The sequence below is a fragment of the Esox lucius genome, chromosome 10 (genome assembly GCF_011004845.1).
Source record: "Esox lucius isolate fEsoLuc1 chromosome 10, fEsoLuc1.pri, whole genome shotgun sequence".
Classification (NCBI taxonomy): Eukaryota; Metazoa; Chordata; class Actinopteri; order Esociformes; family Esocidae; genus Esox; species Esox lucius.
Window position 1 is genome coordinate 11,732,186 of NC_047578.1, and position 24,938 is coordinate 11,757,123.

General features: G+C 42.7%; 1 protein-coding gene across 1 annotated transcript; it reads right to left on the reverse strand.

Annotated features, from left to right (window-relative positions):
- Positions 1 to 335: 335 nt before the first annotated feature.
- On the reverse strand, positions 336 to 23,410 carry col9a2 (procollagen, type IX, alpha 2). The gene is made up of 32 exons (XM_010893053.5): positions 23,027 to 23,410; positions 21,526 to 21,600; positions 20,453 to 20,488; positions 20,018 to 20,080; positions 16,301 to 16,354; positions 15,078 to 15,113; positions 14,354 to 14,377; positions 14,147 to 14,200; positions 13,958 to 14,011; positions 13,229 to 13,279; positions 12,443 to 12,499; positions 12,170 to 12,223; positions 11,391 to 11,444; positions 11,202 to 11,255; positions 10,300 to 10,353; positions 10,155 to 10,208; positions 9,998 to 10,051; positions 9,545 to 9,598; positions 9,377 to 9,430; positions 8,567 to 8,611; positions 8,378 to 8,431; positions 8,151 to 8,204; positions 8,017 to 8,070; positions 7,825 to 7,896; positions 7,246 to 7,281; positions 7,070 to 7,114; positions 6,858 to 6,890; positions 4,882 to 5,028; positions 4,652 to 4,706; positions 2,524 to 2,712; positions 2,357 to 2,434; positions 336 to 1,792 (listed from the first exon to the last, which is right to left on the reverse strand). Exons 1-32 carry the CDS (start codon positions 23,096 to 23,098, stop codon positions 1,587 to 1,589), a joined length of 2,076 nt encoding a protein of 691 aa, XP_010891355.1. The 5' UTR covers positions 23,099 to 23,410; the 3' UTR covers positions 336 to 1,586.
- Between the last annotated feature and the right edge of the window lie 1,528 nt (positions 23,411 to 24,938).

Below are 24,938 nucleotides of genomic sequence, written 5' to 3' on the forward strand. Positions count from 1 at the left end.
TACTTTAAACTACAAGCACCCACCAACATGCAAGACTCTCACACTAGATAGATTGCTTTGAAAAAGTGTAACTTCTGCAGATCTTAGGGGTTGTGATTGTGTTATGCACAGAACAATAGTGTTGGACATGAACTTAAGTTGATGGAGTGGACCCTAACTGTTAGTTATTTTACTATCAGTAGAATAACGTATCATTACCTTGTAACAAGCTAGTCAGTAAAAGCAGTAATGCAATGCTTAATAAGGCAACTATTCGTATACAACACATCATGTACATTGTTAGCAGAGTTTTACTCAACATAAATGCATTGGCTTCCACATGAGAGAGAAGAACATTCAGCTTTTACAAAACGTTCCTCTTTATTGGTTTGGAGTTGGTTGACCTGAACAACCAGGAAAGAAAATAAATCAAATGTTAAGTCTTTACAGGTGAATCTTAAAAAGAATGACTCTTATAAAGAACAATAAATAGAATAATAGTTTGTGTTAATTAAAATAATCAGTCCTTGTTGTTAGAATGCTGACATAGATTGACTGTGGAAGTTGATAGATGACAGTGGCATAGAAAGATTACTGTAACTTTTAAAAGGCAGTCATTTGTAATTTCAAACTTTATTTCTGATTTAGTTAATTAACACAGGAGCTGTTTTGGTCAGTTCATATTCTAACCCACCCTCTTTTATTCTCTACATAAAATCAACAAACATTTACAAAGATTTACAGCACTGAATTATGGGACATAAATGGGAGTGCCCATTGGCATATGCTGTTGCCAGGCAACTAGAGGCAGAGATTACAAATGAAATTAAAATGAGGCGAAAGTGTGGGGGGGTTGCAATGTACATGAGGAAAAAAATGGGGGGTTCACTATTTCACTAAAGCGTACTGGTGAGGGGTTAGCAAAACAGGTACAGTATGGAGAGTGGATTTCCATGTAGTCTTTTATTAGTTTTTTTGCGTACACTTGTAATTGTTTTTTTATTTAGGGTGGGGGGGTCGGTATATGCTTGCATTTCCTGCTTAAAAATGTTTTCAATATTAATATTTCCAATATAGAACAATACCATTTCAATTGACCATGATATAAAAGAAAAAGCACCAATCATCGGACTCAAAGTTTATCTGCTCCTCCTAGTCCAGGGCCTACGCCTGTTTCTGCTGATGTCATCAACGATGTCACCGGATGTGATTCTGAAGTCTCAACTGTACGTCTCATTCTCTCTCCTTCTGTGGGGGGGGGGGGTGGGGGGGGGCAGGGTGATGTGACTGACATTGACATCTGCCAATCCCAGACCAGAGACTGTACATTCTGAGGGATGTAATTCACTATGAATGGCTGTCGTCATGGCGACTTAAGGTGGATGAGCGTGGTATATATTGCAAACAAAGTCTCCAGACAGTGGAACGTAAGGTCGTCAGTTAAGAGGTCGGGGGGGGGCAGTCGGTCACGGTATTATCCCCCCCACCCCCCCTTGCTCTCGTTGGTATCCAAATCGAAAGAGAGCGGTCTCTCTCTCTATTCCACCCTCTCTCTCCTGTCTCTTGATCCCTGGTGTCGTCGGGCCTCGGAACGGAGACGTGTCCGGTTAGACTCCCGGGCCCTTGACCCTGGCGGAGTCCTGTAGTCTGGGGGAGGTGTAAGCGGAGGCGGCCAGGCACGCTGCGGCCTCACAGTACCCTGGAAGACCGGTGGGGCCCGCCTTACCAGGACGACCAGCCTCTCCTGCCGAACCCTGGGGGCCTCGCTCACCAGGTTTGCCATTTCGGGCCACGCCATCAATACCAGGGGGCCCTGAGGAGAACGAAACGGGGGAGAGTTGTGTGTAAGTCCCCATGAGTGCGAGTGTGTGGCTGACCCACGTTCACATGTGAGGACCAGATCACAGAGACGGAAAAACGTAAACAAATAGGTCTTCTTAAGGTTTTCTGTCCCCGACTAGGAAACATTTCCGGCTCAGGAGTAAGGTTTCAAGAAAAACATACAATTGGGAATTGTGTTAGAAATGTGGTTATTTTCATGTTCAAACATAACAGATTTGGGTTTGGCGTTGGGTCTAGGTTAAGTTTAGGCATAATGTTACTGAGGTTAAGGTTGGTTTTAGGTTGAGGACTAAGGAATAGCGAACATGGATTGTAGGGTTTCCAGTCCTTACAAGAATTGGAAAACAAACACTTGACAACACATTACTGGTGTCAGCAGAAGCTGGAAAGATCCTGTTTTCAGGGACACTGTATCTTTAACCTAGTTTCCTCTTCCCCTGAACACTGGATGCAGGAACACCTCTCGGGCTTTGTTTCACATCTGCTACATTAGGAGAGTGGTAGGAGGGTGTGTGTCAAGCCTGTGGGGTCTCACCTGGAATTCCTGGGGGTCCAGGCTGCCCAGGATGGGGTTTACCAGGATCTCCTCTATCTCCTTTCGGTCCTCTCTTTCCTTAAAGAGAGAAAGACGCAGACGGGTTATTTTCCTATGAAGGATTATTGATACATTTTATCTGGAACATATACAATTTCAGTTTCCACCTTTTAGTCCGGTGTTGCCAATCTGCCCAGAGGCTCCGATCATGCCGGGGATGCCGCGTGCTCCAATGAGCCCGTGTGGACCCTGAGCACCGGGTGATCCTGGGGGTCCAGGAGGGCCGGGGGGACCCATTACACCAGCTCCGCCCAGGACAGCACGCTTGGCACTCACCGCTACAGCTGCCAGACGCTCTAGATGGGGAATATAGAGGATGTAAATTATCTTTATCTATTCAGTTGATAGAGAACATAAAGGATGCACACTGATCAGCCATAACATTATGACCACATGCCTAAAACTGTGTAGGTCCCCCTTTTGCCGCCAAAACAGCCCTGACCCGTCGAGACATAGACTCCACTAGACCTCTGAAGGTTTGCTGTGGTAAATTGCGAAATGGGGCCTCCATGGATCGGACGTGTTTGTCCAGCACATCCAACAGATGCTCGATTGGATTGAGATCTGGGGAATTTGGAGGCCAAGTCAACATCTTGAACTCGTTGTGTTCCTGAACCATTTTTGCTTTGTGGCAGGGTGCATTGTCCTGCTGAAAGAGGCCAATGCCATCAGGGAATACCGTTACCATGAAAGGGTGCACATGGTCTGCAACAATGCTCAGGTAGGTGTTACGTGACAAAGTAACATCCACGTGAATGGCAGGACCAAAGGTTTCCCAGCAGAACATTGCCCAAAGCATCAATCAATCAAATGTATTTATAAAGCCCTTTTTACAACAGCAGTTGTCACAAAGTGCTTTACAGAGACACCCGGCCTTAAACCCCAAGGAGCAAACAACAGTAGTGTTGGATTTCAGTGGCTAGGAAAAACTCCCTAAGAAGGCCGAATTTTAGGAAGAAACCTACAGAGGACCCAGGCTCAGAGGGGTGACCAGTCCTCTTCTGGCTGTGCCAGGTGAGATATTAAGAGTCCAATTAGAATAATAAATACATTTCTCTGGGCTAAATCCAGAGTTTATTTGATTCTAGAATTGGTCAAAAGTATGACCAGGTGGACAAGCAACGGGCCCCCCAAACCAGGTACTCCGCAGGTGTGGACCAGGACCTCATCTCCTCCTAAAATTTTTAACTGGAGGAGACTGAGAAAAGTTAGAAAGTGCATTCCTCATATCCCCCAGCACAATAATATAGCAGCGTAACACCATGAAACTGAGACGGGGGGGTCCGGCGACACTGTGCCCCTACCCGGGGGAGGCCCCTGAACAGGGCCCAACAGGCAGGAAATCAATCCACCCACATTGCCAGGCATCAACCAAAGGGACACCCATCAACCGCAACCCCCCACCGCATCACACTGCCTCCGCCGGCTTGCCTCCTTCCCATAGTGCATCCTGATGCCATGTGTTCTTTAGGTAAGCGATGAACACGCACCCGGCCACCCATGTAATGTAAAAGAAAATGTGATTCATCTGACCAGGCCACCTTCTTCCATTGCTCCGTGGTCTAGTTCTGATGCGCACATGCCCATTGTAGGCGTTTCAGCAGTGGACAAGGGTCAGCATGGACACCCGGACTGGTCTGCGACTACGCTGCCCCATACGCAACAAACTGTGATGCACTGTGTGTTCTGATACCTTTCTATCAGTACCAACAACCTTTTCAGCAAATTAGCTAAGTCTGTTGGATCGAAACACACGGGCCAGCTGACGCCTCCCACGTGCATCAATGAGCCTGACCCTGTCGCCGGTTCACTGCTTTTCCTTCCTTTTCCACTTTTTATATGTACAGACCACTGCAGACCGGGAACACCCCACAAAGGCTGTAGTTTTGGAGATGCTCTGACCCAGTCGCCTAGCCATCGCAATTTGGCCCTTGTCAAAGTCATTCAGATTCTTATGCTTACCCCGTTTTCCTGCTTCTAACACATCAACTTTGAGGACAGAATGTTCACTTACTGCCTAATATATCCCACCCACTGACAGCTGCCATGATAACAAGATTAACAGTGTTATTCACTTCACCAGTCAGTGGTCATAATGTTATGGTGTATGTTAGCAACAGCTACACAGTTGATAGGGAATATAAAGGATGCATATTAGCTGTAGCTATGAGGTTGATAGGGATATTAGAGGATGCACATTATGTGTACATTACATCATTTGCTGTGACCACTTACCTTGCAGCATCTTAAGAACCACCTCAATGATGTGCTGGTCAGATGCATCTCGTCCCTTTTGAGAGAAGCAAGGAGGGGGAGAGAGACAGGGAAGAATGTAAGGCAGGTTAGTAGATAATGGATAGACAACCAATAATCTACCAATGAAAAAGTCAGTCAGTCAGTAGAACTCTCTATTGATTGAAGGCAACCCACTACGTCACCAAACCATGTTGGTGTGTGTAACTCACCGCAGCCCCCACAATGCCTGGCATGCCTGGTACTCCTCTCTCCCCGTTGATTCCTCGAGGCCCAGGTAGTCCCGGGGGTCCCTGGTCTCCTGGTTTACCTTGGTCCCCCGTGACGCCGTTGAACCCTGGCTCTCCCCTCACTCCTTGCTGCGGAGGAAGGAAACACCCCAAGTGAACACTGTTAGATGCTTGCATTCCACTACTTTAGCTTTAGATAAACTTTGACTAGCTTGGGAAAGTTTTGAGTGATTCAAGTAGCTTCTACTTGCTGCTTTGCCTATCTTTGAATAGCTTTGTCTCGCTTACTAAAAATTATTTAAAAAATGAAAAAATATACAAAAGGTCAAACTTTTTTACATTTTCAAACACGCGATCTTATAGATGTGGTCATTTTCACGTTTACATACATTCATGTAATGTTGGGCAATGACGTATAAATACATTTGTGACAATCGTAAAGCACCATAGAGTAGACAAAAAACAGACATGGTAATGAATACAAACGTGTCAGTATTCAGGGTTGCCATATCCGGGGTTTACAAACAATGTCGCGGGTTAAAGTTAATTGGTCGCGGGGGCGGGTTTATGTTCTACTTTAAAACTTCGCCAAGGCCGCACCATTTCTGTATGTATATGCTATATCGTGTGTTTCTATTACAATTTTTCCTTAACCTGGCAACACTGTCAGTCTTGACCTGTCCAGACTTGTGTATTGCCAATCAGAGCAACATCATGCCAATATGCAAATTAGCCATAACTTTTACCGAACATTCCAAAAGTTAGTTAATATAGCGCTACGTTTTAATTATAAATTACGCTAATTAAAAACCGGTTAGTGCGGAAGCGTGCTTTAGCATACAGGATTCTGAAGTACGAGTGAAAGTTTGACAATGTGGAGAGTTCCTTCGTTCAATGTTTTGTTAACCTCTGGCTCTATGACAGAAAGGTTTATTGGATGACTCCTATTTTTAGTGGCAATATTGGCCGCGGGGTATTTATGCGAGGAACATGTTTTTGCCGAACCCAAATCCGATTAAATATACTTAATGTTTCTGTTAGGCGAAAGAACATTTTGCAAGCAAACGTTAGCGAATATCTACCAATACGTTTAGTTGCTGGACGACGCTACGTTATGAAAGGAATTTGACTGTTTGACCACAGCGCCCATTGATTAATGGAAATTAATTTGATTTACAATACCATTTGACGGTTTCCTGGACACTGATTAAGCCCAGTCCTGGATTAAAAATAAATTCCTATGGCGATTTCAGTCCAAGACTAAATCATCTGGGAATGGGTCTGTTTCGCAAACACAGATTAAGCCTTGAGATGGACTAAGAAAAATGTGACTGGAAATCTGCAAGTATTCTAAAAGAGAAAACAAATTATAATCGGCTATCAAGGCTCTTTTAAAGCTTGTGTTTTAAAGCAGCTAAATAATTCTTTAGCTCGAAAAATAGTTTAGCCAGTTACGTTTTCATTGATACGATCAACACAGCCGTCACTATAGGTAAACTCAATAGAGGCCATATGTGGTAGTTTTTTCGTCAAATAAATTATAATAGAAGAACCGTAACAGTGCATCCTACCGAATGGATGGAGGTAGCAAACGATGTAAGTCTTTGATTTACAATCTGGTACTTATTTATTTGACTTCCAAGCAGTATATTCGGGAATTGTGTATCATTAATTAAACAGCGTTAATTTATTCAGCCAATTATGCCTTAAATTACGCAATGGAATCTTGAGTCAAATAGTGCCTATTTATAAAACCTCATTCAAAGCTAGTTTTGCGGCATAAAAAAAAAACCATTATACTTTCCATATGTTATGATTATCTGTTTGCGCTGTATCTTCAAAGTACTTCAAATGCAATGTGAGTTACGTTTCAACTAGTTTTGACTAGCTTCTGCCTGCCTTGACAAATCTCCAATCTACTAAGATGTGATTGGGTGTAACACCAGTGATGTTCTTACCTGTCCTTTGGGTCCAGGTTCACCACTCAAACCCTGTCAGGAGAGGATGAAGGAAGAGACAGGCCGAAACAAAAACAGGTCAGGCCACTCCAAATCATAATTGTGGTTCTATAGTTAGGAAAATTGAATTTTCACCTAGGACTCCACTTGGATGGCAGACCACCTTTATGATGCGTTTTGCTCCCCAATCCTATTTTCATGAAGGTACTTACCTTTTCTCCTTTCTCCCCAGCCAAGCCTTCTACGCCGGGATCACCCTGAATGTGGAGAGCACGGGAAAGAAAGAACGAATAAAATAAATTGCCTATTCAAAGATAGGGTATTATTATATGAGTCTTTCTGAATACATCAGCATGGCATTGGAAATAAGAGGCTGACTACTACTCACAAAGTCTCCCTTCGCTCCAACTTTTCCTTGGAAACCCTGGGTAAAGATTGGTGAGTCACACAGTAAATACAGTGAAGTACATAATATAATATATTATAAAAAAGAACAAAGGACAATATATTGATCCATTCTTTTCCAGCCGTGAAAGAAATGCAGGAGACAGCACACAGTAAGAAAGATGTAGTTTCATCAAAACACATAGGAAATGATGACTCTAGTATTATCATTTATATTGCTTAAGCTCTGTGCTGTAGCATTTTAATGTATGAAATGTTCATATAAATAAAGTTAGATTTAAATTTGATAGATCGGCTGCATCTTCATGAGCCTGGCAGATTGGTGGGTAAACACTGCCACCACTAGGCTTTCTGTGTAACTGCATGAATCCGTGTGTATTATTCCACATAAACGCATCCGCACTGTGACTTCAATCCTCAGCAAACATGAGCAATCGCATGGAAAAAACCCAAATAACATGTCTTGATACATAGACATCCCTAAAGAAGAAAATACGATAAGGAATTTACACACAGGTACACCTAAGCAGATATGTAATTCCTCACACACACACACACACACCTTGTCTCCCTTGGTTCCTGAGATGCCCTGAGCTCCCGGCACTCCCGTAGGTCCTCTCATACCCTTGGTCCCCTGCGGAGAATCAACATATAGATGGTACCACATTTCTGTCAACAGCAGTAACAGCATAACATTAGAAAACCACGGTGTCAGACGTTTTCGTTGGAGCTGAGCTGTGAAGAAGTGACTTACAGGCTTTCCGACAACGCCCTGCTGCCCAACGGGACCCCTCTGGCCCCTGTCACCCTGAGGGAGGGAGAGCGGTGTTAACTTCACCGTCCAAAACTTTCAATTAGGAATTGTCATAGCGATGGATTATGGGATACCTTGGGTCCAGGAACGCCCACCATACCAGCTTCACCAGGTAGACCAGGTTCACCCTGATAAAGAGAGAGGTTACGATGCATTTTTTTTTTGTCTTTTCAACAGGCTAGAAATATGTTTGTCTGTTCACGTCTTGTGTCAATACGGATCCTAAGCGAAGACAGACACAATAACAATCTGTAACCTGGTGTGTAACAAAACCAGCCAGACTATGGGCACAGCGGCCTACCTGAGGTCCTGGGGCACCAGACAATCCAACATGACCTCTGGGACCAGGCTCACCCTGAAGATCAACAGAACAGGAAGTGGTTATCAGTAGAAGCTTCCGTTACCACAGTTTGTAGTTCTATTAAAGGAAACTGTATTTGCTGACACAGAAGGGCAACGAATGAGGCAGGGGAAATGGTCACTGCCTTACCTTGTCTCCTGGCCCACCCTTGGTTCCGGGGCTGCCGGGCAAACCCTATTTAAAGGATGAGGTGAAAGTTCATATGCTTTACAAGTGACTTTACAAGTCTTAAAGCTTCACTCTGGTGTTGGTGTCACTACATTGACAGCACTGTTTCTGTGTGTGTGTGTGTGTGTGCCCGTGTGTGCACGAGCTAGTGGCTAGCGCAATCAGAGAGTGCTTAATAAGCTAAATGCTTGTGTTTAAAGTTAGTGGCTGCGTAAGTGTCATTGTAGTAGACACACTGGCAGTGTGTTTCATAGATCTCCCACACTCAATTACCTCGCCCCTCTCTCTCACACAAGAACACCTGATCATGATGAATTGTCCACTGGTGGAGGGAGGCAGTAATTTCAAGGTGGTTTAAATTCCAAAATGGCTTGAGTCTAAGGGTCAAACTGGACGTTTGCCAGGAAAACATACACACATAACTCACAGCTGATTTGTTTTTTTTTTATCTTCTCGGCTTTGTTTTTTTTTGTTTTTTTTGCTCTGTGCAGGTGGGTTGTGACTTATGGAGGTGAAAAGACTCCCTTATACGTGTGCTGGGTGACAATCTGGGTTTTAAAGCTTGGCTTGTTAATGAGGTCAATCACTCTCCCTCGCTCTGACTCTCACGTCATCATAAATGACCACGCGGATAATTCTAGTGGCTGTTACCTGGTGATCTGTCTCTCTCACAAATGCAAAGAAGTATAAGTGCAGACACACACACATATCCAATTGCACATTCACACATTAACACACATACAGGTATTGGATACCAAGCATGTTACTCACCGCTGTTCCTTGATGGCCAGGACCCCCGGGTCTACCAGCCTGCCCTGGGGCACCCTGCAGAGAGAGGATGAAGAAGAGACTCAGCATTGTCATTATCATCACTGTTAGTCCTCATAGGATGCAGGGGACAACACAAGGTGTCTATAATAAATCAATATCAGGCCTTACCTTAATTCCAGGAATGCCAGGAGTACCATCCTTTCCATCAATGCCTGGCAGACCCTGAAACAACAGATGTGTTACCATGGTGCTGTACAGCTAACCATCTCCATAGTTACCACAGTACTGTACACCTAACCATCGCCATCATAGTTATCATGGTACTGTACAGCTAACCATCTCCATACTTACCACAGTACTGTACACCAACCATCTCCATAATAGTTATCATGGTACTGTACAGCTAACCATCTCCAAAACATATGCATCAACTACCGTGAGTTGCTCTGGATATGAGCATCTGCCAAATTACTTAAATGTAAATTTCCATTTTAGTCAATTAGCAGACACTCTTATCCAGAGTGATTAAAAAGTTTCAAATGCCATGCTCTACCAGCTGAGTAATAGCTGAAACCAGACCAGAATACAAAATGGAGGTGGGAAATCAGTGTGTTTACTCACATTCTCCCCCTTCTTGCCGACGGTTCCCTGTGGGCCTGGAATACCTCTGCTACCCTGTAGAAACCCATACCACTGTTACCACCACCGTCACCACACAGTGTGATTTCAGTTAGACAACGACACGATACAATAGAGAGCTGCTGAGTCAAATACCCACCAAATCCCCTTTGTCCCCAGCTGCTCCAGGCGGACCCTGGGGTCCCTCCTCACCCTGCAGATGAGAGAAAAACCCTCCTGATCAGATTGATCAATCGGAACGATCCACTAGCAATGTGAAATATCTCCAAGACTTCCATACTTACTGGGGGCCCAGGTTGGCCAACTGGTCCGTTGATGCCCTTGTAACCACGAGGGCCCTGGAAGTGAACAGAAAAGAGCATTCATATTTTAGGAAGTAGATCAAAGGTAACTTGTGGTAATGAATGGCTAGATACTTGTCTCTGCCGTTACAAGAAACTTTGCCGTTAAAATGTATCCTATATTCCATAGTTCCAATAAATGAAGACTGGTGGGCTTTGTCTAAAAGTTTTATTTAGTAGTGTTTACTATCTATCAATCTATCTATCCATTTATAGATATGGATATAGTATATAAATATAGGATATAAAACCTATGTATCCGTCATCTATCATGCCTATGTATCGTGTCTATCATGTGTAAATTTAAACAGTCCACATATATAATGAATATTCAAGAAATGAGGCAACATGCAGGTTCCGAAGCCTAAAGATAGATTGGGAGATAGGTATTTAGGTAGATATACACAGTAACAGTTATTGTTGGGTAGTCATCTTTGTCTTTGGCTATGGGGCACCTAACAAGTTGGAACATGCTTACCATTGTACTAATAGAATGATTAGCAGTTACCGATTAGCGTTTTTGGCTACACACAAACTGCTTTCAACCCAATTCTGTTTGGCACAAAGCCTGGGCGCTAACTTGGCTAACACAGCTAATGCTAACACTAAGACGGATGGCTCTCTAGGATCATTAACTACAGACGGGGAAACAGTGGCCCCAGACAACCCCTTTTAATTAGAGAGTGAGAGAGAGTTTGGGTTCTTTCCATATGTCCCCATAGAAGGTAACAGAGAGTGTTTATTATGCACATGGAAATGACAAAGGGAAGAGGACGTTGGAGGAGAGCCAGGTCTGGAATGGAGAGAGTGTGGTAAAGAAGGTAAAGGGGTGTGTTTCAACTTACCCCTTCTCCTTTAGGGCCCACCATTCCTGGGTACCCCCTCAATCCCATAGGACCCTGAGATAAGGCCGAAGGGATTAACATATCATCAAATCTTTTCTACCTACATTACCACAACATTGGTGCTCTATTTATATTGCTGTACTACAACATGCAATGGTGTGAATGTGCTAAACGTGTGGATAGTCTTACAGGGGGTCCTGGGATTCCCAGCTCTCCAGAGATCCCGACCTCTCCCTTTGTACCCTGGTAGAGAGGAAGTGAGAGATTAAAAGTGTTAACGATATCAATTGAAAACATTTCATCCATGTACGTATTTTTCAGTACCAACGGTATCTGCTGCTAAATAACTCCTTGGTAAATATCAACCAAGTGAAATCAGCCGGTAGTGTTTTCTTTATCATGGCTTGTGAGTGCCTTTGATTCAGTCACTGAGCAGTGATGTGCTGTACCAGACTCAGACAGACAGACAGACAGACAGTGATCTCCTGCAGGGTGCAGATCAGGGGCTAAACCCTCCTGCTCTGGAGGAGACTCTCATGTCCCAGTGGGGGCTCATTAGCTCTGCTTAATGCACCAGGCTGAGTCAGCCGCTCCAACCCCTACCCTCTTATCCCCTCCACATGTACCTGGCTCTCAACCATCACTTTTATCTGGGCTCGCTGTTTGCTGCCTCCATGCCCTGGCTAGGCCTGACTAATCGCACTCAGATTAGTGCCAGTCCTGTGCCTCGGGGGGCCTCATTAGCACTAAGCCTTTATCTTCTGCTAGTCAGTGCGGACTCTGTTTATGTGTTTCATCGGAATCATGTATGAAAATATATTGCAAAGTATTTAAATATAAATGATCATGAGTGGTGACCTAGTAAACGTCGTTCTGGATACCCTGTTAAGGGTCAATGGATAAACAGACACAACACTGACTGACTGGAAAATGAATGAATGGAGCGGCAGACAAACTATTGGACTCACCAGTTTTCCAATGCTACCAGGCTCTCCCAGCACACCGGCACGACCTTTGTGTCCCTACATTAAAACATTCCGTTAGTTTACAGACATAGCACACGTATTTCAATCATTTCTCAGTGAACGCTAATCATAAGGTAGCCGTTGACTTAAGAAATGGCCCTGGCACTTACAGGAAGATCGCGCACGGGATGAAAAATAACATCACTTCAGTTCTTGACAGGAAGGGAATCTTTAAAGGAAAACATATTGTTTCTCTCCTGGTGATGAATGACTTACCTTGACCCCCTGCAGGCCCTGGGGGCCCTTGGGCCCTGCTGGGCAGTTAATTGGGCACTGTGGAGGGAAAGACAGAAGAAGATGAGACAATGTGGGGCACAGAGACAGATTGATGTCGACGAGGCTGAGAGAGCGAGAAGGAAGAAGAGAAAAGAACACAGAATATTCAGCCAAAAGCTAACAAAGCCGCCAATAAATCTGTGTGCTGCCTCTATTTTTCTCAGTTTTAAAATATCCTGCAGGGAGATACAGAGGAGTTTGACAGGTGGAGAGTAAGCACTGATAGGAACAGGGGTGAAGGGAGTGAGAGGGGATCGAGCAAGTCCTGTGAATCCTCAAGGTGTCAGATGAAAGGACAAGAGAGAGAGAGAGATTGAAAAAAGAGGTTGTGATAGTGTATACCTCTCAGTGAAACCTTCTCTAATGACAGGACCGGAGAAAGGGAGAGCAATCAGTGAGGGCTCTAGCTGCCCTTTTCACTAGATCTTTCCCCTAACCATCTCCCCCTTATAGGGCACCTAAGACTGGATCTGGCTAAGGACCTTTGGCAAAAGATTAGCTACCCCAAACCTGAACACTTTGTGTCAACCAGGGATGACCAAATCTATGAGCCGATTGACCAAATCTGTAGGTTTGGTGGAGAAACTGTCAAGGCTTTTGGGCACACTGTCCTGTAAGGCTCGTTTAAGGTCTACTGTAAGGTATTAAGCTATGTGGCAATGAGAATGACAGGCAGGTGCAATGAGGTGAAACAGGAATACAGAGGAGATGAGGGAGGGGTCTTACCTGGAAGTCTGCACTGCCTTCCTCTCCTCCTAGGAACTTCCCTGGAGGACCCTGGAGCGAGAGAGAGAGAGAGAGAAAAGAGGAAGGGAAAGAGCAAATAAGAAAGAGAAGACAAAGAATTGAACCCAGTGCAGCAGTTCTGAGAGTGTTAACATAAAAACAAGCCAACATGGGCTGATGTATGCAGGGATCGGTGAGAGGCGACAGGGGAGCCAGTTCTAATGGGACGTTATTTACTCTGCAACACCAGTAAACCAAAACAAATAGACTCCCCATCTCTGGGAGCATCACTCTCTATGAAGCGACTCCCCACCTGAAATCACTCATGGGAGGAGAGACCGTATGCCGTCTGAAATAGACTCGGAAACCATGATAAAAACAGCACTGTGTACGTTCCATGCTGGGTTGTGCCGCTCTGGGGAGACGGCATCATGTACTTTTACTGGTTAGAATAAACTGGTCATCTCCAATACACTTTCCCGAACCTCTCTGGGACTGCCAGATGTTTCACGTTTCGTTGTCACCTTGAACCAGCCCATCACCTGATTTCACTAAGTGCTTTATGATAAGTTGGATCCTTGAGGAGAGGTTTAAAAATACAGCGTTAAGTTAATGGTTTATTTTGTCTTACTGGTTTCTTGCTGGTTTTGATCGCAGGAGGGATGTACGCACTGTTTTTAACTAGAACCATGTAGTTATTTACAGATTTCTTGGTGGTTTTAGACTTACTGGTTTCCCTGGGGGTCCCGGAAGTCCTGGAGGTCCAGGTATTCCAAACACGCCCTGGGAAAAGAGGGATGAAGAAGAGGCTGGGATTCAGGTGGGAGTCAAAGACTGGCTAACATTCTGTAACTCGTGTTATCTGACATAAGACAACGGTGTGCATGTTGAGGGTTGGGGGGTACTTTGCGGATCTACCTTCGGTCCAGTCTGTCCAATCTCACCAGGAGGACCGATTGGGCCAGGGATACCCTAAAGAGAGAAAGAGAAAGACATGGATTAGTAGACTTCTGGAATAAGAACAAATAACACGGCCAATGTATTTCAGAATGTTGTATTAAGAGTCTCGCTAGTCATCTATTCTAAATGTTTTTAATTCTTTATAATTAACAAATAGCTCCTTACCGCCAGTCCAGGCAGTCCAGGTCCCTATAGAGAAAGAGAGAGGATAGAAAGAGAGAGGGAGGGAGGGAGATGAGAGATGTGTTAAGTCTATGTGTAATTTTGTGATCAGAAGTAAATGTGCATAATGAGTCATGTATGATTTGTTTGAAAATTCGTCTTCAGTTAATTCAATTAAGAGCATCTGTGTCTACAGAGACAGAAACACAGTGAGCATCATTCTAACCCAGACTGAAAGAAAACAATCAATGTGTGTTCAATGTGTCGTAATAAGTGATGGAATTACATCTTAACAAATGAATGGTTGTAATATAGTGCTTCACCCATGCGTATCACTGACTGGCTCCAATATATCTGGTCTGTCAAATATGACTACACAGCACCACCTAGTGTATGTCTGCTGTAACAACATGTCGTTTCCCTGAACCTGCTGCAACCGGAAAACATTAGACATTATCCAACACACAGACAGTGAAAAACAGTGGGCCCATCTTATGGAGGACTAGTTCTACAGGATTAGTAGTAACCAGATTATATGATACCTGTCATGTAGTTGTTGTATATTTATATGTAGTATGTACTGTAGCTGTACCAGGCATGTGCACAGATCGCTCCGACTGACGTTGCACAAATTGTATGGGAATTATGTACTGTAGTTGTATGCCAGTTGTATGTATTCTGTTCTGTAATTATATGACCTTCCAGTACATTATCCTTCAGTACTTACAGTGGGACCAGGTTCACCACTAGGTCCAGGCTGGCCCTGAAGAAAACAACAAAAAATTACAACATAAGGGTTTATTCTCTACTGTAAACATGAAGATGAGGGTTTATTCTCTACTGTAAATAACATGAACATTTATTCTGTACAGTAAACTAGAAAATTGGGGTTTATTCTCTATGATTAACAACAACATCAGGGTTTATTCTCTACTCTAAACTAGAAAACAAGTTTTTATTCTCTACTGTAAACCACAACTAAAGGGTTTATTCTCTACTGTAAACATCAAGATCAGGGTTTATTCTCTACTGTAAACTAGAAAACTAGTTTTTATTCTCTACTGTAAACCACAACTAAAGGGTTTATTCTCTACTGTAAACATCAAGATGAGGGTTTATTCTCTACTGTAAACTAGAAAACAAGTTTTTATTCTCTACTGTAAACCACAACTAAAGGGTTTATTCTCTACTGTAAACATCAAGATGAGGGTTTATTCTCTACTGTAAACTAGAAAACAAGTTTTTATTCTCTACTGTAAACCACAACTAAAGGGTTTATTCTCTACTGTAAACATCAAGATGAGGGTTTATTCTCTACTGTAAACCACAACTAAAGGGTTTATTCTCTACTGTAAACATCAAGATGAGGGTTTATTCTCTACTGTAAACAACAAAATCAGGGTTTATTCTCTCTCAGTATGCATCCAATATGGACTGCCACCATGGTCCCACAGAGCCATGATTTGTTCAATACTACATCAGAACAATGTTACACAGTTTGGTAACCTGACAGTGCAGCCCAAGGCCCCCATCTTGAGACTGACCACGACCGCATGGAATGTCTGAAAGACACTTAATTGGAGTAAAACTGGCCTTTTACACAGGCCAGAAAGGTCATTAGAACACAGTTCCAGCTGACTCCATTGGGAAGTTGTAGTAGGGAGTCTGGGGGCAGTCTGAACAGATACACTATTTTCTGTCTTGGTCAGTACAACCCCTAAACATCTGGGGAGACAGAGGCAGTTTAGGGTTGTGGCAGTACAGGACAGGAGCCTCAGATCACGTCTAACACCTTGACCTAACATTCTTTAGAGATGGGTGGGAAGAGGGGTGTGTGATGAGGTCAATCCATCTATTAGGGGTCAATTAACTGACACGGAAGTAGTTGTTCTCAAGATCACATTTCTCCTTTGGGAAAGATCACAGGTTATAGTACTATCATGTCCTCACCTTGGGTCCCGGGTTTCCAATAGGACCACGATCTCCCTTTGCTCCCATCAGACCCTGAAGAGAAAGAGATACAGAATAAGAGAGAGATGCACACACTCAGATCTAACATTGGGTGGAATATGGGTGGAATTTCATTTAGTTCTACATTTCGGGGGTTGTTGTAAAAAAATAAGCGGTTCTTATTTGGACATGATGTTATGTCCCGGGCCAGTGTTAGAAGCTTGGATATTAAATTCTCTCCCTCATTCTTAGAATTAGTGGTGATTTCAGGAGTTTTAATGATCCTTGAGGATCCATCACTAGTCAGTCGTTCATTTTTGCACCTTAAATTAGTTGAGGGGTTATTGGAAGGATGTCTAATGGCTGAATGCATCAACGGGTTCCAAGAGGAACTCTGGATGGAAGGCAAGTTGTATTAATACCTTAAAGACATTGTTTTTGAGCCCCTGTTAGAATAAATGGCATTCCTGCTTATCTGTTCTGTGATATTGAGGTACAGGCAACTTTCCTTCCAAGAGGTACAAGTCCCTGATCGGTTTGATTTATTATAGCGTCTGCAAGAGTTGCTGGTTTAGTTTTCACGCTTTTTGATCTTGTCGTAATATGGTGGTATATTTAACGGAACTGCAGGGTGACAAAGGGTAGGTTGAGACCAGTTGTAATGTTGAAAAGTCATCCAAGAGATTTCCATTTATTTGGTTTTATAATTGCCACCTGTCTTTTACGATGAAAGGTGCACTCTGTCATTTGTTGAGTTATTAAGTCAATGCTTGTTTAACACAACTTGTTTTGGTGTAAACAATAATGTGGTTGTCAAGTGAAACAGAATGGATACAATTTAAATGTCTAGCCCCAGGATTCCTTGTTTTGCAGCCTCAGAATGGGCTCTGGATTTGCATTGTCGAATGCAAAATAGCATTTACGGATATAAAATGTGTCTGTGTTTTCCTGAGAAAAATAATGTACTATAAGGCCGTTTACTATTTAAAAATGTACAACTGTTTCTTTCTTTTTTTAGAACAACACACGTGAACAAACTCAGCACAGCTTTTAAAACATCCAGTCGTTTGATATAAAGTCAAACACATCAAACCGAATGAACAAGGACGTCTAGTCTAATTAAGAGAATGTGGGACAGGATTTGAAAGTATGATATAAGCATGCCTCACCTTCGTATGGTGGACTTCATGTAGAGAGTGTTTAATCTTTACATTTAACCAAATCATCTAATTAGATACAATCCATAAAGGCTGTAAACATTAGGCTTTAATACTCCTCTCGCTATTTACTGTGCATGGATGCGCCCATCATCAGGCAGTATGTTAAAATGTTTATTTATTATAGAAGACACATACAAATAAGGTAAAGATCCATTCATGAATGTTGTAGCTCCCTTTTTTATTGTCTGAAAGTTAAGCAATTAGGGTTGAAAATGTTGCCACATTTGCGAAACATTTGTATAAATCTTACAAAGATTATATTTTGATTTAGCTTTATGTACATCACTATATGCCATTATTTAGTCACTTAGAAATGAATATAAATGGGTGAGAAGTTAAGATATGAAGTGGGGGGGGGGGGGGGGGGGGCGTTAATGGAACTAGGTGTGTAACTATCTGAACATTAAATATGTTAACAAGAAGATTTCATAACATTTCTGGAGAGAAAAAATTATTAGTTGTTTGTATCCATTAAGCAGGTTCTTTTGTCCTATACAGTATTCAACCTTGTAATCACAAACTGGGAGAATACTGAATTAAAAGACCCACAACTGTTCATATCTGAGTTTGAGTGTGTGTGTGTGTGTGTGTGTGTGCTATGTTCCCACTTAAACATCGTTCTACTTAATCATTAGCCTGCTTAGACAATTGCTTACTTAAAAATGTGCCTAATTAAAAATTGGCCTACTTAAATATTTGCTGACTTAAACCTTAGCCAACTTAAACATGGGCCTACTTAACCATTAACCTACTTAACCATTAGCCTACTTAATCATGAAACTATTTAACCATTAACCTACTTAACCATTAACCTACTTAACCATTAGCCTACTTAACCATTAACCTACTTAATCATTAACCTACTTAACCATTAGCCTACTTAATCATGAAACTATTTAACCATTAACCTACTTAACCATTAACCTACTTAACCATTAGCCTACTTAACCATTAACCTACTTAATCATTAACCTACTTAACCATTAGCCTACTTAACCATTAGCCTACATAGATATTAGCCTACATAAAAATGTGCCTGATTAAACATTAGTTTACTTCAACATTGGACATTGTTGCTTGCTGTATGTTATTATGTGTTATTTATAGTAAAAACATCTATTAACAGTTTTTGAGTGTCTAAGAGTGGTCCAGTAGTCTATAAGCCACTGCCTCTAGTCCACATCTATAGCTCCCGCTTGGGTTTAAATCAAGCCTAATGCCTTTTCAGCTGACACTGTCTCTTCTTTCCCCATTGCCCTCTTTCAAAAAATGCCTGAAAACATCCCCCAAAATGTAAAGAGAACATTCTGATACAGGTAATTCCCATGCCTGTAACTCAGCTTTTCTTGTAATTTCTTTCTTTTTTTATGACTTTTATCCACTTTGTTCCTCTTTTTTGTAATATCAAATGAATAATGAAGGGCCTGCTTCAGTGTAGCAACTCACAGCGGACAGTTGATGTTGATCTGCTGCTGGCCAACCAGCCATTTCAGACCAGAATAAAACAACATACAGCTCTGGAAAAAATCTACAGACCACTGCACCTTTTTCTTTCATTTCCAAAAAAGTCAAAAAGGAAAGTTTTGAGTGAGGAAGAGAAGCGTTCAATTTGCAGTGGTCTCTTAATTTTAACCCTTCTGTTCCTCACTCAAAACCTTCCTTTTCGACATTTTTGGAAAGGAAAGTAAAAGGTGCAGTGGTATCTTCCTTTTATCCGGAGATGTATAATGCAAAAATGAGCACATTCAAGCTACCTTTGTTGGGGAATCATCTGAAAGTAGACAATCAAATGTCAGAGAGGCACTTTGAAAGGAAAGTGACAGACGGCACCTTTAGAACTTACTAGAATATGGGGTCTACATGTGACCTAAAATCCCTTTATAAGAGTGTTTTTATCTGCGGGCTGATTGGATTGGACATTTCCTGGTAATCAGCAGGATTGACATTCTAGGACAGATTAGGGGCCAAATCCCTCTGGAATGCGTGTTACCCTCTCAGCATGGGCTGTGACGCCTCATAGGTTCCTGCTCCCTTCAGACAGGTGCATTTTCCTCCTCCCTGCCACATACAGCTCAGTGGGTCACATATGGGGTGGTTGCAATTTTTGTGTTGGTGTGAAATGAAAATATGTTGCTACAAATCCGCTGTATATTCAGCAAGAGCCTTGCTCAAAGGCAGATTAACACTTTGTTTTCAGCTACCTTATTGGCTGTGAGCTTCTAGGTAGCCACTTATTGGTTACTGGCCAAGACACTAACCACCTGGCTACCTGCCACCCTACAACAGTGAATCGGGATTTACAACAATGCTTTCATCTCCTGGAGTTTCTGAGCCCAACAACACAGACAAACTCTCTTTCTCTAGTTTCTTTATTTTCTCTCTCGTTCTTCCTCACAAACACATACAAGTGTTCTTATTCAAACATTCACACAAACAAACACACATTCACGCACAGACACACACAAACACACTCCGCACTGACAGATGGGAGACTTACATCAATGCCGTTCTCTCCCGGAGGTCCATCTGGACCCGACTGACCCGAATCCCCCTTCTCACCCTGTGATCAGAACACAACCGTGGTCAAAAACATAACCATGGTCCAAAACACAACCGTGGTCAAAAACACGACCATGGTCCAGAACACAACCGTGGTCAAAAACACAACCATGGTCCAAAACACAACCATGGTCAAAATCATAACCATGGTCAAAAATACAACCATGGTCAAAATCACAACCATGGTCAAAATCACAACTGTGATCAAAAACACAACCATGGTCCAAAACATTGCCATGGTCAAAAACACAACCATGGTCAAAAACACACTCACACAAACACACTGAACATTCACACAAAAAGGACCCAACATCAAACTCTCATTAAAGATAAATGACGACCAGAAATGTTCCTGAAAACATCTACAACTTACCGGGGGACCAGGAGTGCCAGGTTGTCCTTTCAGTCCCTGCAGAGAGAGAGGGAGAGAAATAACCTTACAGTTTGAATGACACACCTGAAAGTGTTCTCTGAGGGAAAGATGATGTTGATGAATTCCTACAGAGTGCCTGTTCACTACTTTCAAGTAGTTGTGAACAAGCACTCTCTGGATGTCTAAATGCCTAACCTACTGAACGCAAAACAAATGTAGTCTATAAACCAGGCTATATGATTGTCTCTTCGCAAGGGAACGGTTGTCTTGACCTTCAATAATATCTGAATTGCTTGACATTGTAATTTGAAGTTTCCCCCTCTAACAGTTTGATATGTCCAGGACTAGTTTGTGTGCAAATTACACCTTGGGACACACGATTCGTTCAAATGTTTTGAATATGTAAGTATATTATTCACTTCTGGATTTTCATAATGGCTTTTGCTTCATACATGAGAGATTGAACATTGATGTGCAGATATAATCTTCAGTTATGATAGGCAGCTCTGCTCTCAAGGTGGAGAAATTAATCTTTTAACTGTGATAGGACTGAGTAGATTAACGTAAATGCAGTAGAAATTAGGTGGAGCTATTGCTTACAGCTTCAGCAATCAGTGGAAATCTGCAGAGATTAAACAGAACCAAGGAGAAAACCCAATAAACCTTTCATGTTTGTAGATCTATCTGGCTTTTGTGGAGAAAGAACTTTCTAAAAACTGCTCTGGGTAATAATCTTGTAACACACCATTCATCTTTAATGTTTAATGGCACCAGCCTACACTTCCCTTCTTAATGTATGGTATCATTATGTAATGGCAACAGGTTTTCAGAGCCTGGCTTTGCTTAGACAGAGAATACCTCAAAAGTATCACATTACTGCAATATTAGTCAAATCTCCTCTCAGGATGGAGCCAAGAACCCTGACTCAATGTATTCTCTCAGTGGGGGAAACAGAGCTCTTTTGTGCCGATTTTTCAGTTTGTTGCCCTCTGGTGGTACATCAGCAGTATTTCCGCATTGCTGCTCTATTTGGTACAATGCCTGTCTTTGTGACATCCTGACGGTATACTCACATCCATGCCATCGGACCCAGGTGTACCAGATGGGCCCGGTGGGCCGGGGAGACCCTGAGGTCCTTGAGGACCGCTCTGACAGGACGGAAAACAAAATAGAGTATTTAGAAATGTGAAGAGGTATTTTTAGACAATTATTTGGATTCAGAATGTATAACTTCTCAGGAGTCACCCAATGGGATAACTGTTAAACTGAACAAAATTTGGAATAGCTGGAATTGTGAAAGTATTAGTTAAACAGTGGGGCAACTATACACTTGTTTCAATGAAATGTCATACTTCATGTAAATACACTCAGATAAGCAAGACAAAATTCCTATATAACACACAGTTAATGAGTCACCTGTAAACTGAACCCATACACATTACATTAATCATAAACCATGGAAGGCCAATAGAAATCCCCCTGGTCACAGTAAAAAAATTAATAACGATCCTGAGTCCATGTGAAAGAAATAGAGGAAGGAGGTCATCCAGCATCTCGTTATAACTAATTGTTTCCAAAATGTGTCTAAAAGCAAAAGGTATTTGTCACCAAATAACCAAGGGCAGTGGGTGGGGGAGGAATAGGTGGGTGGGGGGGGGGGGGGGGGGTGTTTCCTGGGGCCCTCCCTCGTCACATCTTCTGTTGGGAATGTAGATTCCTTTAATCAATTTCAATCTGTTTCATCCAGTCACAACACAGAGTCCTGATAGACTGTTGTGGTGTATTCCAGAGTTCAGCCAATCATTCCGACAAAAAAAGACTTGTAATTCCTTTTTGTTCAGGAAGGTCTTGTGACTTTCCTTTGGACGGCACGGATGTGTGAGTTGGTGGAGGGCTTCTTGAGGTCAGTCGTCCTGTGTGTGTATTTGAATAGGTGGCTTCACGGTAAAGTCTCTGGCCATGTTGAATACACAGCTTCTGTGTGTGTTCTGCCTGTGTGCATTAGTGTGTTTGTCCATCTGTGTGTTTGTGTGTGTCCAGTTGTATTCCAGTTTTCTGCTTTCCCCTAAATCTCTTTTTGATAAAAATGGTGAAACAGTCGGTGTTTATTATCCAATCCAGTGACTCTTTAAGGATAAACATCCATTTGAAAAAATAGACTTGTCCATCTGTATTCAGGTAGAAACGTCTTCCATAGAATGGAGGGCCATAGTCCACAGTAGAAAGTTACATGCATGTACAGTGCCACACACACACACACACACACACCCTACGCAACTGGCCTTCATCCAGATTTAAACTCATCATTACAACCTCTCTATGGCCCTGATGAAACAACTCAGTCAATGAAACACTATTGTTATTCTTCACTTCTGTCAAACCCATTCCAAAATCTAGCTTTTCTCTATCGCCACTTGCCAGTCGGACAACATGACCCTACAATCTCAGCGGTCCCCACCAAACCAGTCCCCCTTTCCCTTTACCCACAGTCCCCCTAAGCACGAGACCCTTCGACCCAAGTCGGAGGCACCCGACCCCGGGCTGAGTCCCTCCTAGCCTCCCCTCTCCACTCACCACTTGGGCCAGAGCCAGGCACAGAGCCTGCAGGACGACCCAGCTCTTCAACACCGCCGAGACTCCAGCCATGATCCCCTTCTGCTGTCCCTCTCAGAACTAAATCCTCTGGTCTCTTGCTTTCACCCTCTCTCCCCTGTCCTCGTCTTCCAGCAGGGAACAGGAAAGCTACGGTGTCCACGGGGGGATGGGGGCAATGTGCGCAGCCCCACCAATTCAACACAGGAAAACTGGTGTTGAGGAATGGTTGGATGGAGGGATGGATGTATGGAGGGAATGAGAGAGGTGTAACCCAGCCCTACAGCCTGCCCCTGTGAACACAGGAGCTCCTGAAAGCCCCCCTCCTCTCTCACACACACACACGCACACACACACACTGAAACATATAACCACACATTCACCTCAGAACAGCTCTGTGGCACAGAGGTGGGGTCTGAGAACTCTGATTCTCCCATTGGACAGCTTCTGCTCATTAATATGTAAACCACAGCCAGGTTCCCACAAGCTGATTGGACACAGTTGCTGCAAGCTAGCGCCGCCATGAGGAAAGGGACTTCCTGAGTGTCTGAAACTGGAGTGGACCAATTCCAAATCAAGCCCCATGCCCCACAACCTAATAATTTGACCACAGGTCCATAAAGTGTAGAGTTTAGGAATTTACTTGGGATCAGGCCTATGCCTGAATCTCACAGGACCTCGTACCTGCCCCCCTAATTACTTGTATCCTCTGAAAATATTCACTATTATAACGGTATTAGCATCACCTTGCCTTCTGGCAGGCTAAGTTGAATATCCACCACATTGCTTATTTCAATGTACTTGAGATAGCTTATAGCAGGATGTTTCTGGACAGAGCTAATGCCATTGAAATACCAATGTTAGGACTGTTTGTTGCCACTAAAGGTAGGTTGTGCTAGAATCAGGGGTGGGCAATATTTTTCACTGGGGGGCCACACTGAAAATGCCTGAGAGCATCGTGGGCCAGATAACCCTTTTAACCAAAAACACACAACATAGCTAACTCTGTTAACTTGCATATTATATTTATGCATATGTATTTTCCATGGAACACTGTTTTCATAATTGAACTTAATTTACTTTAACAAAGTTAATTATATTTGTTTTCTGTTAACAACTGTTATTATGGCAGGCAAAGGCCCAAAAAATCCCTTTTAGGGTTATTACTCAACAGAAATGTTGTAACACATATTTGCCTTAAAACCTGACTTTCAACTCAACAGAGTAAGCTACATTACATAAGGTATAATGTATACCAGTTATATAGGTATAATAGTTATTAGGGCAGACATAAGTCTATGAAATCACTTCAGAAGATTTTCACTCAAAGCAAATGTTGGTATAATTGCCGTAATCTAACTTCACACAGTATATTTCTTGTACTACGTGGTTTCACGACAGCGATTCCAGCAGCCCAGACACAATAAATTAATTTTTAGGGCTACACACTCAATATGAGCGCTTCGTATGGACGTTGACAAGTGAGGTGAAGTCAGGAGTCAGTTCTGTTGAAGCAGTGTGCGGTTCTGTTGAAGCAGTGTGCGATTCTGTTGAAGCAGTGTGCGGTCCTGCTGCAAGATGTGCATCAGGGAGGCTGCCTCTGCGCTTGGACTTGTTGAATTGTAGCATCGGGTGAAAGTTTTTGTATTTTGCTGCATGCTTGCTCTGGAAGTGCCTCTGCAAATTGTAATCTTTAAAAACGGTGACGTTAGCTTAACATATTAAGCAAGTTGCTTTACCTGCGACATCTGTAAATAAATATTTTACTGTCAATAGTTTTTTAAATACCCTGCTTTCGTTATCAACTTTTCTTAGGCTCATTTCCAGAGATCGCTAGCCATCAATTGCGTATAGTACGTACAAATGATAACTTCCGCGTGTGGATTGTGGTGCT